This window comes from Lathamus discolor, chromosome 2 (genome assembly GCF_037157495.1).
Source record: "Lathamus discolor isolate bLatDis1 chromosome 2, bLatDis1.hap1, whole genome shotgun sequence".
NCBI lineage: Eukaryota > Metazoa > Chordata > Aves > Psittaciformes > Psittacidae > Lathamus > Lathamus discolor.
The window spans coordinates 96,552,055-96,569,307 of record NC_088885.1 but is presented as its reverse complement, the minus strand read 5'-3'; the positions used below and the strand labels follow the sequence as shown (position 1 = coordinate 96,569,307).

At 37.3% G+C, this 17,253-nt stretch overlaps 1 protein-coding gene across 1 annotated transcript in view; it reads right to left on the bottom strand.

The window, feature by feature from the left end:
- GABBR2 (gamma-aminobutyric acid type B receptor subunit 2) overlaps positions 1–17,253 on the bottom strand; it is a 449,684-nt gene that overhangs the window by 35,400 nt on the left and 397,031 nt on the right. The window contains exon 14 of the mRNA XM_065669323.1: positions 1,239–1,349. Coding sequence (XP_065525395.1) covers positions 1,239–1,349 — 111 coding nt within the window. The remainder of the gene's footprint in view (positions 1–1,238; positions 1,350–17,253) is intronic.

The window sequence follows — 17,253 nt, the reverse complement described above, 5'->3', positions numbered from 1 at the left end:
TAAGACATGTTGAGATGTGAAAACTCTCATAATGCCTGATCCTTTTGGGAGGATCAAATAAGTACTAGCTCCTGATTTCACAGCCTGCTTGGGCATTCTCTGAAAAATAGGCATCTACACCGAAAATGGCTTTTTTTTTTAAATGGGAAGGTGGGAAGGCTTCCTTTTGGCTAGTCACTCCAAGATCAGAGCTCTCACCTGGGAACTGGAGACACTTGGTGCGTTCTCTGCCTGAAGGCATTCCCCAGCAGCCCATTCTGACCACAAGCCTACTGATTATTTAGAATTCAAAAAACAAAAATAGCCCCCATCTCTTCCTGTTGAGCTTCATATTTTATATTTGAAGATCTTTCAGCCTGAAAAAAGGCAGCATGACTTTGCAGCTAGCAGAGCAGTCCTTCAATGTGGAGAGGGAAAACAAGCACTTCATTCACCAGCAGCTCCCTCTCCTCAGCTTCCCCCAGGGCAGCAGCACCAACCACTCTGAGAGGAAGCAGCTGACCCAGTCTTTCACGGGTGTCCTAATGAACAGGCATGCTGCAAACACACAGAACAGATTGAACCTTTCGGGTAGTGTAAACGAATGTTTATCTAGATTTAGGATCCAGATGGGACTCGACTCAAGATAGGTGTTCAGCTGGTCAGTGCTGTCAAATTCAGATGTTTTTAAAACCTTCAGGCTAAGGAGCTTTTAATCACTAATAGTCACCATTACAGTGTTTTAATCAAGCCTCAGGATTCCTGTCTCCCAAGGTTTTAGTAATCTTTTTGTGGAGATGGGCTTTTGTTTTGGTGACAAAAGGGTTATTTTGATTCAGGCTTCAAATTAATATTGTGTCTCCTGCGGCTGTTCCTGAAGGACATTTGAAAGCCAGAGACAAGCATCTAGAATAACCTAGTCCCATCTTTCTGGAAAACCTAAAAGAATTCACACAATTTGCCTTCTTTACTTACAAAGTTGACTCATTCATGGATCCATCTTTTTACTGTTGAATTTCTTGGTTTGCCATATATCTATAGTATTATCTTTAAGTGCTGTTAATGTCTTATTTATTTTGCATATGCATATATCCATATATTACTACAAAATGAACTTTAGAACTGGTCCAATTATAAAAGATGTATTCAAGGAAGTTTTAAATCACTCCCAGCCATCAGAAAAGCAAACATAATTCAGTTAATGCCTATCAGTAAATAGCAGCTTGAAGCCAGTGCTGTGCAAAACAAGCCATGCTTACCATCAGCAGCCCTTTATAAGCATAGACTATCCCAAGCCATATTGTCATGTGGGTGTTTTCGCAGTGCTCCAAGATTGGTCGGATGGAAATATCTCTGCCTGCAGGGTCCGGCTGGAAGAAGAAAAGGTGAAATATTTAGATTCAGATTTCATTTGTATCCACACCTCAGAGGTACTTAAATCTATCATCAGTAGATTGAGGATGTGTAGAATACAGAGTGGACAGCTTTAAACTAGTGATGACTGTGGACCCATGAACCTGCAAAGGAATACAGTCAATAGCAAAGATCTGAAGAAAGAACTGCATGATAGCTACCCCCAACTGAGGTCACCTTTACTGCAAATCAGAAACAAAATGTCTGAGGTCACTCTGTCTTTAACGATGTCAGTCACATTTATCAACTTTAGGACACCTAATTTTTCTACAAGGCAAACAGCTTGAACACACAGGCGTGAGAATAAATGTACTTAAAGCCATCTGTCCTTTCACCTGAGGTTCTTGTGTCACTGGCAAATAGCTGATAAACAATGTATGAAACACTGCTGTGTTTCAGGTGTTTTTTCACTGATAACCATGAGCTAAAGCAAAGACCATTTACTATAAAACCCACAGCAACAGCTCAGAACAGAGTACAAATCATCAAAAATCTGGGAAAAACGTGTCCTTTAGAGTGAGTGAACATCAATGAAGAATTTAATGCTGCTGGAAGTTTTGCAGGTTTCCATTTATTTTGAAAAGGATATTGTATAGAAGTGCAGAATCAAGACAACTTACAGCCTGTGAGGACTGTTTATGTGAGACAGAAGTTATAATAAAGACTCAGAGAAACCTGTAAGAACCACCCCCCCTCAAACTTCTTTTTAAAGGTGTACATTTTATAAGAACACAAGGTGCTTTTCATATGACATACTAACAGATTCCGCAGAATATTCCGGTTGGCTATGTGTGTAACTACAGTCTGTTTTACTTTACAGAAAACACTGAAATACTGAAAGCTGTATTTTCTTTCTACTTTGAAACACTGAAATTCAGCTCAGCTAAGATCAACCCAGACCTAACTTTCTGTACCCAACCGGGTACAGTGGGCTTTGCAAATTTCCCTTTTTGATGAATAACATCTGCAAAATGTCTCATACAGAAGTATAATGATTATTATATGAGATAAGGAAAAGTCATGCTTTCACCAACTGAAGTGTAGAATTGTAGACATCTGAATAATTTCCTAAAGCTTCTTGCTGCCTCTGATGCTGCTATGAATTTTGCTATGGATTTCAATGGTCACAGCATTAGTCTGTAACTCAAGTTTCTTTTATCAGTCTTTTTGTACGTGAAGCATTGCTCCTGACTTCATACAGTGTAAAAAAATAATGTAACAAATAGGGTAGGAAAACACAAACAACCTTGTGCTGCGCACTGCACAGTCAAAGGATTCGCAATTTTCTTTGAAATCCCCGCAGTAGGCAAGACATTAACATTTGAAACCTTTTCCGATCCTGGACTTCTGTAGAAACCCTGAACAGGAGAATAAAGATCTTTGCTAAAAGGTGTCCTAAATCGAAATAAGATAAAAACCAAGTAGAAGATATTAACTCTCCCAGAGAGCTTATGACTCCACCATAATGGTTGCTGATGGCAAGCAACCAACCATTAGCTGAAGAATTGAAATGACTGCAAAGATTAAGTGGCATCACAACATTTAAGATGCTATGAATGTTTGTCTGGGGATCAGTTGAACTACCTCATTTTCCTTCATCAATGACAAAAAGCTCTCTGCTAAAATCTAGGTGCGCTGAACGGAAAGTACCCTTTCATGTTAAAGTCACATACAGCCTGCCAAGTTGAATATAATTTTTGGTTAGTATGAGGTAAAGTTCACATGACAAATTATTCAAATATAGCTTTGAATGTGTAACTGATGTGTCAATAGGACTGTACTACAGAGAAATCCTTCTGAAATTCCAAACGACACAAAAATTCCAGTTATGTGCTTTCATGAAACAATAAAATATATAAATAATGCTGACTTCCACCCGGTGCGATGGACAACGTAATGTATTTCATTTCTCTTGTCCCTGCATAGAAACCTCCGTTCACATTCCACCACTTTTAACCACCTGTAAGCAACTGGAATTATTCCTTATTTCGAAAACTGTTACTGAAATGCGAACTCCTGCTTGGTCAGTGGCAGATAATATTTTTATTTTCATTTTCAGTATGCGGTTATTCTCTAATGCAAATTTGCTTTGAAACTGGAAAGCTTATATCCATTTATTACTCAAAACTGAAAGACCCGGTCAGAAAAATAATGAAATGGAAAACACAACTTGTTTTCAAATATTGTTAAATAGAAAGAAATTGCAGCACATCCTACAGTAGGAAGGTTGCCAGATTTTATTAGGCAATGATATTTTTTAAATTATGTTAATTAAAATGGTGCCTTCAGATTTCATGGCCTGTGAAGCACCTAGGGGCAGTAAGGAAAGAGAGAATACTGATGGCGGCATCAGCAAAATTGTATATGGGGTAGCACTTCTTCCAATGCACTTTCCAGGTCTGCAAGGTGGTAGTATTTTAAACAAAATCTTGCTGAGGTCTTGTGTGTGTGGAGTTAGGCTTTGGCAGGTAGCAGTAATTTTACAGTGAACTGATTTTGCTGATTACTTATCGGTACTGCAAAATGACATTCCTGTATTACTGCTTTTAATTTGCCATTCTGTTTCTTCGCTGATTTTGCATGAATTAACTAATCACAGCAAAAAGCTGGGTTAAAAAAAATACGATATTTTCTGATGTCAAAAGAATTTTTAAAAACTCTACAATTACAGCTGAATGGAGCACTTCACTGACCTCTCTAATCATCCACCATTTGTGCACTTTGTTATTGCTTTAGAGAGGATGACAACATAAATGCTACCAGTGATTATATATGTACTGGAAATTTGCCCTTTCCTTTTATAGAAAACAATCTAAATGCCCTTCAGATGTCATTCCTAAAAGCCTGAAGACCTCCTATCTTGTGATTAGGCTAAAGCTTTCCTACCTCTTCTGAAACCTAATAGGGTTTCTGACATTGACATAAATTTCCGGAGTATTTTCAGCAGTTGAACATAAACAGTTTAATCGGTTCACTTCATACAAGAGCTGTGTATCATCCCCTGTAAAATGCTTGTTTTACATTAGATCTGCTAGGTCTAGAAAGCAACCCAAACCAGTAAACAGACTGCCTACAGAATGTTTATATCTGTTCTTTGTGCATGTTCAAATCCTTATTAGTCAGTTCTGTACTTTTGCTGTTTTTTCATTTTCTTTGCTCTTTAGTCTGTTCGTGGGCTGGCAGAAACTCATCGTAATAGGTGAGTGATGATTTAGGTGGGTACTCCAGAGGGAGGACTGAAGTTTAAAACCACCTGGGACCAGCAGGGAAATTTGCAGGAGGGACCCTGGCAGGGGCAATGACAGAGACTGCCAAGTGCCTCCTGCCTTCCTACACATCTTCAAAATAACTAGGCAGCAATGAGCCTCTTGTTTTGTTCACATATCTGTGGATTGCAGTACAGAACTACAGGCTGGTTTAAGCTGCTTTTTGAGAGTGGCCTGTGTGAGGGAAGCAGAAAGCCAGTGCTTCAAGCGCAAGTGCAGTTTTCACTGAACAATTATCTCCAATTCCTTTAAGGATCTGGCTTTGCTTGAGGAAACAAATGTATGCAGTGTAATGGACAGCTTTCCTTGTCTTAGGCTAAGGTGTGAGAAGATAGAGCAAACCACCCTGAGGCACCTGTGCGTTCTAGGCATGATGTTACTTGATCCATATATGCCAGCTCCTATCTCCATTTCTTCATCTATAAATGCCAGCTCCTATCTCCATTTCTTCATCTATAACTACAATTATCTTAGTGGCTATTATACTAGCCAAAATCCTTCTGGAAAAGACCCTGTGCAGTGGAGAGATATTTATATAAGGATTAATTTATCACTGACTTATTTTGTGTCTTTATTGCTATTCCTTCTTTATAGCTCCACATGGGTCTTAAAAGGAGAAAACATCATGAGGCATTTCATCCAGCAAATCACAGAATCATTAGGGTTGGAAGGGACCTCTGGAGATCATCTAGTCCAACCCCTCAAAAAACTGTCTGTGAAGAACAGACTGGGCCACCACACAGTATCCAGAAGACCTTGAGCTTCCTAAGGTACTACTTCTACATGGTCACCTCTTCAGGTCCCATTGTTGGTGCAGCAGGTGAACCTTATTTATGGAGTTGTGGTGCTGCTGTGTAACATAGCTCACAGGTGGGAAATCTCAGCAAGCTTCCTGCGAAACATTGCCGCAGATTTCCAGTATGACATTTTGTCATTTCTGCAGCTGCAGTTTCGTAAGTGAGAAAATCAGAACATTAGGGCTCAGCCTTTTCCAAAGATGGATACGAAACATAAGATAAATAGCTGCAGCTTCTGTTTACTAGGTTTAAAATAAACTGTATGGTTCCCATAGTACAGAAAATACAGGATCTTCAGTCACACTGTTAAAATGGCCTTCGTATGCCATCCCACTCTTTGTTTTATTTTCTTTTTAAATGGCTTCCATCTAACTGGCATAATGACTGTATACTATTGCTAGTCTTCAGCATGAATTAGACATCTCTGGCATTTTCAATTCGGCACATTTAACAGTCAAATGGAGCTCCAATGTGATTTCTTATCTGAAAACCCAGACTTTGCTAAATTAGAAGATCATCCTTCTTTTTAAATTTAGCTCCACCCCCCCCCCCCAGTATAAATATGCTTAGTTTATACTATAAATTCTGTAAAGGTGTTCCACAAAAGGATTTAAACAATTTTCACATGCACTTTTTTGTAGCTGGGCTCTCAGTTGTTGATGAAAAGAGAAAGAGAAGGATCAGAGGCTGTCTACTTTTCAATTACTTAATGATTTGAGGGTATTTCTAGAGGAAAACAATTGTGATATGGAAAAGAGATTTGCCAGCAAATGGATCCTTCTATTTATTTATTTTTTACTTTGTGTATTCATACCTGCCATGAATGCGAAATAGCAAATGCAGTGCTATGCTGGAGTAGATCACTTGTAATGTCTTCCAATTAAAAAATTGGTAGACAATGTAGAATAAAACATTGTTTGTCTTTGATCAACACTGAGATTGGGTTCAGATACATTATGAATCAATTGCATGTTATATAGTAGCTCAGCCAAGTACAAAATTATTCCTGGATTCTTGCAGTCCAGTGACCAATTTCATTCCTCTTCAAGATTAATTGAGAAGTTTGGTCACTTCTGTAATACTCTAATGATTCAGGACAGTGATTGATTTGAAGACTTTATATATTTTTCTTTGATTCAAAGTCATGGGACAATGTAATCATGGGACAGAAAATCAGCTTTTAATAGCTGAGCACAGTACTACTTCATATAAAAAGGGCTGTTTTCAGTATAGAAATGCAGGATTCTGTTTATAAAAATGCAGCCTTCAAGTAAATAACTATCCTTACACCCAGCCACTCCATGACTCCTGCATAAGAAACATAAAAATTCTGATCTCATGGGAAGGTAAAGATGAGGTCCTAAGCAATCACACCATGCAGTGCATCCAGCATGCATGCCTGATGCTCTATCATGCAGGTCCCAAAAAGAAAATTATTTTAGACTTGAATTTAGATACATTTTTTTCAAATTGGTTAAATAATGTTATTTATTTTTGTAAACACATTTACAGTTGATGACTATTGTCTAAAAACATCGGTGTTATCAGCATTGCTCCCAGGCCAAAAGTCAAAAACACAGCAATGCGCTAGCTATTAAGTCTGAGAAAAATGACTGCTACTGCTGAACCCAGGACAACTATCAATACATAACTGCAGCAAGATAACATGCTGCATCAGTTTCCACCTGAATAGAAAACTTCTCATAAGGATCAAAAGTTTAGGAATGTTACTTTTATTTTTTTTTTCCATAATCTGAGGTGAAAGATAAACTTTTATTTCATGAAATGGTTACAGCTGCTTCAGCCCAAAATCTGTGGACTTGTACCAGAGCAATGGATTAATGCTCATGGCATTATCAGAAGGGGAGCTGTTGCCTCATTTCTCATTTCATTACCTAGGAAGTCTGAGATGTATTCAGCCTATTGTGCCTTACTTCTTTGAGTTAGTTAGAAAAAAAATCTTTCTTTCCAATAACTATGATCACTAAAAATTCTCACTCCAGTTTTTATTGCTCCAGAGCTAAATTCAGTGCTTTTACAGTAAATGTCTAATCAGAATTAAGAATTTCTTAAACTCTAATTCTATTTATAATTTTAAGTTGAAGTTTAACAGAAAATATGTTAAAGAAAACATTTTCTATTTGAAACTTTATTTTTTTGAAAAGGATCAATTTCAATAAATTTAATAACTTGAAATCATATTTAAAATCAGGTTTGTAATTCCTTATGATATCCCCTTGCAAAGTTATTTAAAATGAAAATGTGTGATTTTTAAGTTTAAAAAACCTAAAATGACCTTTTAAAACTGTATTTATTCATATTAATTAAAGAGACTGAAGATAAATTACTGGCATTTCAAATTGATGCAAAACAAAACCCAAAAGTTGCTGTGTTTTGTCATCATTTTAGAAACCTTAATTTTATCTTAAAGACGATTCCGTCCACTTCAAATATGTTAACGAATGAGGCTAAGGATTGCTCTTTACATTTCCACTGGTTCCACGGTGGTGACGAGTACTGCAGTAATGCAGTATAGCAGTATTATTTTAAACTATAGGCCCACTGCTTATGCTCAGGTGGGAATTAGGTGGAACAGCCACCAGCCTTGGCAGCAGCATGCCCTGAACAGGAGTGTGCAGTTCAGCAAACAGTATGCGCTCAACAGGAGTGGCTCGGTGGAGTCCTCCAGAGGAGGATTTGCACAGAGCTACAGTATGAAGTGATTCAGGATGCAAGGTTTCTCACATAGATCTCCATACCCCATCCCCTGCTCCTGTGATGTGAAGTAAAGGATATTTTAAAATCACCCAGGGTGATTTTAGGTTATTTTCTGATTCAGTTGTTTTCTTGTTGTACTGAAGTTCAGCTTCCACTCCACCCCAGTCAATGGACACTTCAAAAAATTAGCTCTTCCAACAGCTCAGAAGAAACCCTATTTATACTGTAACTCTCAAAAAATCTTCATTCCAAGTGGCATTGTAGCATAGCATGCTTACGGGACAGTAATTCTGTAATGGTTGCCTAACTAGAAATCATTGCACAATGAAATAACATTTGATTGAATACCAACCTGTATATCCCTATTTTTTATCTGATCACTTTTTTTCAATCTGGTTTTCTAATACATGGAAAAGATGTGCCACATAAGCCAAGGAAAAAGTACTAACACATTTTGGGGTTTCAAGAATATTAGCTGTAGTTATTTTATATCACTCAGTTGCTGCAAATACAGAATCCAAGTTTAACTTTGCAAGTGGAAGAGAGTGAAGAAAGTAAAAAAAAGGAAACATGTTAGAGATAATCACTGTAATTCCTGGTAATACAATCACAGTGATAGTCACACTGTAATATCTTTAGAGCAAACCTACTTTCTATCTCTCCATCTGTCTCTTGTACAACTAATTCCATAAAGCAGGAAATATAAATACTGTAAGTTAGTGTGATTTAAAGATAATAAAATGGCAGAAGAGCTATTTATAAGTCTTTGTATTTTGATTATGTCCATACACATACTCATAAAGAAAATCTCTCAGCAGCATTATTTATAGCATCACTTAACTTAATGATTTTTATCTTACTGTTGCGGTGCTTCATTTTTGTTTAAATGAAACGGTTTTTTGAGACCCAAAAGGTTCCCAGAGATTTATTGATATTTTTTATTAATATCATCCCCTAGTCCAATCAGTTTCATTTTTTTGCATTAACGGAAAATGCAAAGTAATGGATTAGACTGAGTAAAGAAACCCCTGTGATCCCTGTAAACAAATACAGACAAGTAAAGAAAGGGAAAAGGCAACATTCTCTTGCATCATGGAGTGGTTCAAACAACTGTGACTAAGTCTTCCCACTCTGCACCCAGCAGTCTCTCCAGTAGAAATTTTACATTGTGTTATTTCCTCAGAGAATGTTGCCCCAATTACTTATACAGGGACTGGCTAATGAAATGTTTCTGTGTTCTGCATGGAGGCAGACTTAATAAATCATTCTTGGCAGTAAAACATATGTTTTCTTGGAAGGGAAGGCAAAAGGCCAAGATACATGAGAAAAGCAGGTTAGAGGAATGAAGACCTTTGCTACCACCCAGACACTCCTGCACTGCACATTCTTCCATAAACGTGCACTTCCTGGTATCAGCTTCACAAACTGAGGAAGATTATTTTCCTTTCCTTTCCTGCGCAGCTGCCCAGAACTGTGGCTGACAAGCAGGACTTACAGCTTCTTTCATTTGTTTTTTTTCCTTACAAGATTGCCTGCTACACTGGAGACCATGCCAACCACTCTTGTTGGTGGCTGGAGCAATTCGATACCTCCTTGCTTACAGTGATGGAAACAGACAGCATTAATGTGGAAGTACAGCAAGTGTGTAAATGAGAACATTAGAGCAAAAATGCAGCAGGCAGCCAAAGACAAACTATAAGGGTTGCCCTAACACGAATGAAGGCAGAGGTTCTTTTTGCAGCTAATCTGTCACCGAGTAGGCTTTGACTTGTAAGCAAGTATACGACTTAGCGCTCCTTCTGTGGCATCTAGAGAAATAGGATTTAGCACTTTTCCTGTAAATAAGTCAGGTTTGCACCCAGCAGCTAACAGAACCTGTCATCCATTGCTCCTCCCAATAAGAAAAAATCTCTCAGGTTCCCAGTTCGGCCCAGCTATCTAGGCAAACAATCTCACCTCTTATATTTGTCTTTAGTGCTGTAATTCCTTTGATTTATGGATTCTGACAATATTTATTACTATGCCTATTTGCATTGCAGTGACAATAACAACAAACAGACACTGTGTTCTTGCCGAAAGTGAAAAATCCATTCCTTAAGAGGATTTAAAACCACACATTCGAGGTGCAGGAGAATAAAGAAACATAAAATAGGGTTGTTATGACATTTTCAGAGGCAAACATCGGTTGGGACCACTGCTCCCCTATGCAGGCACTGATGAATGAATATATTCCTGGCTGTGGCAAATAAAAAGGATTACTTCTCAACATGAAAGAGATTTTAGTTTCCTCATCTATTCTTTTATGCTCTCCAAAACGGTTATATGACAGTCCATCACCCCACTAGTGGATGATTTTGCTAATATTTTTATGAATGAAATAAGACACAATTCAGAAACTGTTGTATTAATTGCAAGCCTTTCCTTTGTTTTCAAAAATTTTGAGTGAATCTGTAATTCATAAACGCTAAGACAGCTTAAGCATATTCTCATAATTACATCACAATAGTTGTAGCAGAAGCACCCACATCTCCTCCAAAGTCTTCCTAGAATTAGGTGATTCAACTTCCCCATCACAATAATTGCTCTGTCTAAAAATCAATTCCCAATTTCTTGTTGACAGTCAAATGTAAGGTGCATCTTAGTATATGAAAGTACATGAAAAGACTTGTCTCATAAGAATTTTGAACATTATTTTTCCCACCCTGCAACAGCAGCAATGTCTCAGATATAAGCATTTTTACATATCATCATCCAAAGACTGAATGGATGAATAAATCAATAAAGGTCAGGTCAACAGAAATATTTTGATTACTTCAACAGATTTAATTTGGTTTTGAACTTTTAAAACTGTTAACCTTATTTGATATAACCTAACTCCATTTTGAAAAGAAAGGTCATTTTGAATGAAGAAGAGATGTTCTTTAGTAAACAAAGGTCAACAAGAACATTTTTGCACTTTTCTACCAAAACAATTCTGCATGGTGAAGCTCATTGAGGCTGCCTTTTTCTTACAAGTAAATAAATCTTAAGACTACTCAATGTTTTCTAAGAAAAATATCTCAATACCTAAATTAAGGAATATTATCAGCAGTAAGATTGTAAATTGATGGTCTTGACAGATTTCTTCTGAAGATTCACACTTGAAAGTATAACTGATCCTATACTAGAGTGACACCAGTGAATGAGCCACACATCTTTACAACTTTTACTGGCATAATTTTGCCAGCAAAGCCTACAGTCTGGGGGCGAGTATAGGTGACTAAAGGTACACAAAGCATGCCTTCATCTCTTGTAGAGTCAGCTGTCAAAGATGTAGCACTCAACAAACTAAAATTACTCTTGGAATCTTCAATAGATTACTTTCCTGCCATAGGAATCTGAAATGAGGCTTAACATTCCACAGTCATATTGGCATTACAGTTGAATGAGACTGTTTTGATAATTGTCTCATCTTGAGCAAAACACAGGATGTAGATTTCTCTCGCATTAACTCCAGTTTGAAATGGAACAGCACTTTCAGAAAAAAACATTTAGTGTTGATGAACATATATAACTCTCACTGAGTCAATTCTGATGACTGCAAAAAAAATTGGCCCTCATTTTGATCCTTATTTCTAAGTGAATTTACTGTCAGGTTCCTTCAGTCCTTACTATGTTTTGTCTAATGAATTGAAAGGCCATGTAAGAAAATTTTGTTCGTATGTATAGATTTTGGCCCAATAAACTCTTAATGTAGTCCTTGATAAGCTAAATATTGAGCTCCTACTGTTATTTTAGTCTTGACGTGTTATATGTCTAAAAAAACCTTACTTCTCTTCACTGGGCCATTGGACCAGCGTGTTTCCTGAATTCTAAAGACTGTAACAGAGCACACTGTGCTGGTCGCGGTTGCCCTGGAGCCATACCATAAGTTAAAGTGTATGTATGAAACCTGAAATGCCAGAAAATTTCTCAATTTCCCTTTTTTCTAAAACCTATAGAGAAGAAAATAGATAATTTTGAAATCTTATTCACCAGGTATTTCTCCTGATTTCATAGGAATAGTTGACATGAGTAAGAGCCATTAACAGTTGCACTAAGCTACCTGGAAAGTTACATGCCCCCAAAACACAAAAAGAATAGCAGTTACAGAAATTTTTGATTTTTCCATTATGTCTTTCTTCTACAAAATAGCTATTGCAGTGTTGCCACTTCTATTGACGTTATTCAGTGCAAAGCAGGTAGTCATGGGAATTTATTCTTTCTCTCAGTTCACTAAAACTTTTATGCAACATTTTTCTTAAATAATTTATCTTCTTTCAGCAGCTGTCAGGCCAGATTTCATTTAACACAAGCCTACCACACACTTTAAATGTTGCAGGTCCTTTGCTCTGGTATACAACAGAAGAATTTTCAAGAAAGCAAGCCAATATGAAACAAAACCTAGCAACCATAAAATCAATTTTATATTTCCATAGAATTGGTTTTTACATTGTAAGCTCCATATCATATAGTTGATTTTCTTGGCTTTTGTAGCATATGCTTGATATATAGGTAGTACAAGCAAATAACTCTGAACCTACTCTACCTTGCAATTCCTACATCTTCTTGACAAAAGTAGTACATTTGCTTACTTATAAGATTATGTTTCAGTGAATTCTTATATTAAAGGATCTGGAAGAGACAAATTGCTTATTTTCAAACCAAAGATTTACAGGAAGCATTGACATGCAACCATTATCTGATGTATTTTTGCATTTTTTTCTATAACTAAATATACAATGTATATCATTGGCTATAAACTTTTTCTCTTATCACATGAACTTTAAGTTGTTGTGATACATACAGATGATCCTGACTACAAGCATCTTTCCAGTACAGATGTATCAGGCATCAGTATGTTTCAGGAAAAAGGACTGTTTCAGGAAAGAGGATTGTTTCAGGATCCAGTACTGGTAGCAAAACTTGTAACCTTTACTGGTCTTCATGGTTCATTGAGGTGGTTATTTCTGAAATAAAGTGTTTACACCATCTTCTGAACCTATATCCATCATTTTTTTCAATTATTTTTTTAGCAATGCCTATGACATAATTTTATTTTAGCAGGTGAGCATGTGTAATTCTTCTAGGACACTTCTAAAGATGACAAGAAAGCCTTCAAGAACTCTTTCTCAGCACAGTTCCCAACAGCTTACATTTGCACCCAAGTTTTCATTTCTGAGATCAAGGCACTGAAAAGAAACAGTAAGTGGATTCGTGCCTTTGTTCTTGATACCATTTTCACTGCTCACTGAAAGACAGCCAGAGGAAAGATAAGCTCAGGCTGACAGGCAATATCAACATGAGGTCAGGAAAGGCAGCCTATTTCTGAATGGCTATGGCTGGTGTCAGCTAAGTTTGTCTGACCTGGCATTCACCTCCTTTGTGGTACCCACTGACAGCCAGTAACCTGTCACACATTCCAGGACAAACTTCTGTTTGAGCTACCAGAGCAATAAACAAGACTTTAGGAGAGGCAGAAGTTGCAGCCTTCTAGCACTGACACTGGAATGTGTGCTGTAGTGCTAGAGGACTTCCTTGGAGCAGGGCCAGCCTAAGGAGCTGGGTAAGATTGAGTGGCAGCAGTATGACCCCAGGAAATCTCAGGTTTGCCAATGTGCTTTAAGAAGCTAAGGAAAGCATAGAATGTTCTGCCACAGAGCTATTAGTTGATCTTATCCAAAAGAAACCCACACTGAGGATCATTAGAGCAGCTACGGCAAGAGCCAAAGGATCCAGCTTGGCAAGGTAGACAGCTTCTCTGCTGGAAGAAGCTTTCCTTACCAATGAGAAACTGAAGCTTGAGCTTGTGTTCACAACTCATCTGAAGCTTGAAAAATTGTCAGTGGTGACAGTTCTTTGTCATTTGATTATCTATACAGCAGAGCAGACTTTTGGTAAATTAATCAGAAGATGAAATAAGAGTGTCACAAGTACATCAAGGATAGAAACATTGGGAGAAATTATGAGATCTGATGGAACAAAGTAAATATTGAAAACTTCAGAAGATTGAAACCTCAGAGCATTTTGTTATAAGAAGACTGTGGGGAAGAAATGAAACGGTGGTGGAAATGTTCCCTTTTGCCTGCAGACTAAGAGAGGGAGGGGCTAAACCAGAAAGAGGCCAGGTACACATGCTCCTCCTGAATAGCATCTCCTTCTGCCACTGTCTGCAACAGATAGTGGAGCATGATCTGACTCAGCATCAATCCTATACAGTCTCCCAGTTAACAAATATAAGCAAAATATAGAAAATAATTCTTTCCATAACTTGATCAATATCTAAAAATGAGTTTTATCTTTTAATGAACTTTATAAAAGTTACTTTTCCTTAAAAATGTGTTTGTGTAAGTAAACATGTATTTCCATGGCAACAAGGCCTGATGTTCCCACAATCACCTTGACATTATTTTATGAATACATCAGACAGTTAATACAACAAATTAAACAATAGCAACTATCAGTTAGAAATAGAAAACCACTTTCTTGGAAGGTGGTTGCAAGCTGTGAAACTCACCTTTATATGAATCAGAAACTATATTATTATTTTAGAAATGGGAACTCCTATCAAGGCAAAATACAAGTGCGCTGTTTTAATCTTGACTTAACAAAAACTGTCTATTAGCTTGGAAAAAAACCATCCAATGTTCCCATCCAGGGAAGAATGGACAATGAAAGACATGACAGTTATTCATACACTTCTTTATGAATAAACAAGTGTATCCACCATTGAGCAGTGCTGGGATATCATCAGTGGGATGAACAAATGGAAAAATTTGAGTGGACCATGATTTAGCTAACCTGTTAAAACTCCAAGTTTTACATATTACACAGAGTGAATAAGTAGCATGGTTTGCTTGCATACAGTATAGAGATTAGAATATCTGTTGTTCATGAAAAAATTTACAAGCAGCACCAAAGAAAAGTTTCAAAGTACTCATATTTTGTATTCTTTTTTTTTTTTTTTTTTTTTTTTTTTTGGTGAGGGAAGGGAGACGACAAATAGAAACAAAAAAACCCCAACCTCATTTCAGAAAAAGTTTTCATGTTTTTACCTGGACTTTTGACCAGAGTTAGAAGTTATATGAACCAGTTTCTTACAGACAGTTTAAGATAGCTTTTCTTGGTTGAATAGTATGATATTCTACAAATAATTCTCACTGTAGTAATTTGGGCAATGTGTGGAATAAAGTATAAGTAAAAATTAATAAGGATATCTGAATCTAGTGCTTAAAAAGCAGATAGTCCTCATTACCCAATTTGCATGTTAAATAGTACCTTAGTGCTGTATGAGCAAACTGTCACAACCTGACCCTGTGAGTTGAATTTTTTATGGAGACATATTAACCTCTAATTCTTCTCTAAATACTTTTTGTTCTTTTTTTTTTTTTTTTCACCCAAATAAATTAATTGTGTGGTATCTTGATTACTGTATCTGCTATATATGACTAAATAAAAGGTTTTAATATTCGAAGGAGGTGATCCTGCCCTTCTACTCTGCTCTTGTGAGACCTCACCTGGAGTATTGTATGCAGTTCTGGTGTCCTCAACATAAAAAGGACATGGAACTGCTGGAACAAGTCCAGAGGAGGGCCACGAGGATGATCAGGGGAGTGGAGCACCTCCCTTATAAAGACAGGCTGAGGAAGTTGGGGCTGTTCAGCCTGGAGAAGAGAAGCTGCATGGAGACCTCATAGCAGCCTTCCAGTATGTGAAGGGGGCCTACAAGGATGCCAGGGATGGACTCTTCATTAGGGACTGTAGTGATAGGACAAGGGGTAACGGGTTAAAACTTAAATGGGGGAAGTTTGGATTGGCTATAAGGAAGGAATTCTTTCCTGTGAGGGTGGTGAGGCACTGGAATGGGTTGCCCAGCGAAGTTGTGAATGCTCCATCCCTGGCAGTGTTCAAGGCCAGGTTGGACAAAGCCTTGGTTTAGTGTGAGGTGTCCCTGCCCATGGTGGGGGGTTGGAACTTGGTGATCTTAAGGTCCTTTCCAGCCCTAGCTATTCTATGATTGTATGATTCTAAGTGCTAAGTAAGCAGTGAACATGTGTAACTGAATCAAAATACAACATGATAATATTGCATGCTATGAATGAAAATATACTACTGTATATTTCAGTCTCTTGACTGTTTGCATTCCTCTGTTCTTGATCCTGTGTTCATGCAGTTTACCATCAGCAGATAAAGTTTTGATGTATACGTTCCTTAGAAACTTAGTCAATAATATTAAGTGTAGGTCCTATGTACCATAATACAGAACACTAGTAATTCTTGGTAGCTCCTTAGAGGTGCTGCATCCAACCAATCACTTGTGATATGTAGTATGCGCAGGTACACATGTGCACTTGCAAGAACTCCAGGACTTGCTGAAGATGATCAAGAGAGCTGTGTAAAAACTTCCTTTTTAATTAAAAAATATATTCTCATGATGCAGATGTTATAGTTTAGTTTCTATTCCCAACATATTTTCATGAATATGACTCCTGATTTTCTCTTTAGTAGGTTTCATGTCTCAAAAGGGTCCAGTACCATTTCCCTCCATGATTAAAATCATTTGCCTATGCCATGGGTCACAAAGACACAGCATGTAGTCTACAGACAGAAATAAAATCCACCAGGTACCATTTGTTGCTTTTGGATTTTTTTTTGCCAGAATTTTTTACTTGGTGGGGACTTAATATAAATTTATATCTGAAATTTCCTGATTAAACATCTGCCTATATGGACATAACAGTATCTTTACTGGCATGGCCCGGACCAGGATGTGTGACTGGCTATCTTCAACCTTTAACATTCCAGCATTATCTAAATGAAACAATAAAAATAGAAATAATAAATACACAGATGAAGGACATGACTGAATATCCTCTTTTTTACCACTATCATGCCACTTATTAACAAATGATGAGCACTCACACCTGTACAAAATTGTGTTTAAAATGACTATGTTAGCAGGTGCAGGCTGTGGCAAACAAGCTATGTTATTAAAGTTATCCATTAAACTGCTCAGCAGGGTTAATACTAAAAGGTGCAAAAGAGTGCATTTTTTAAGCTCT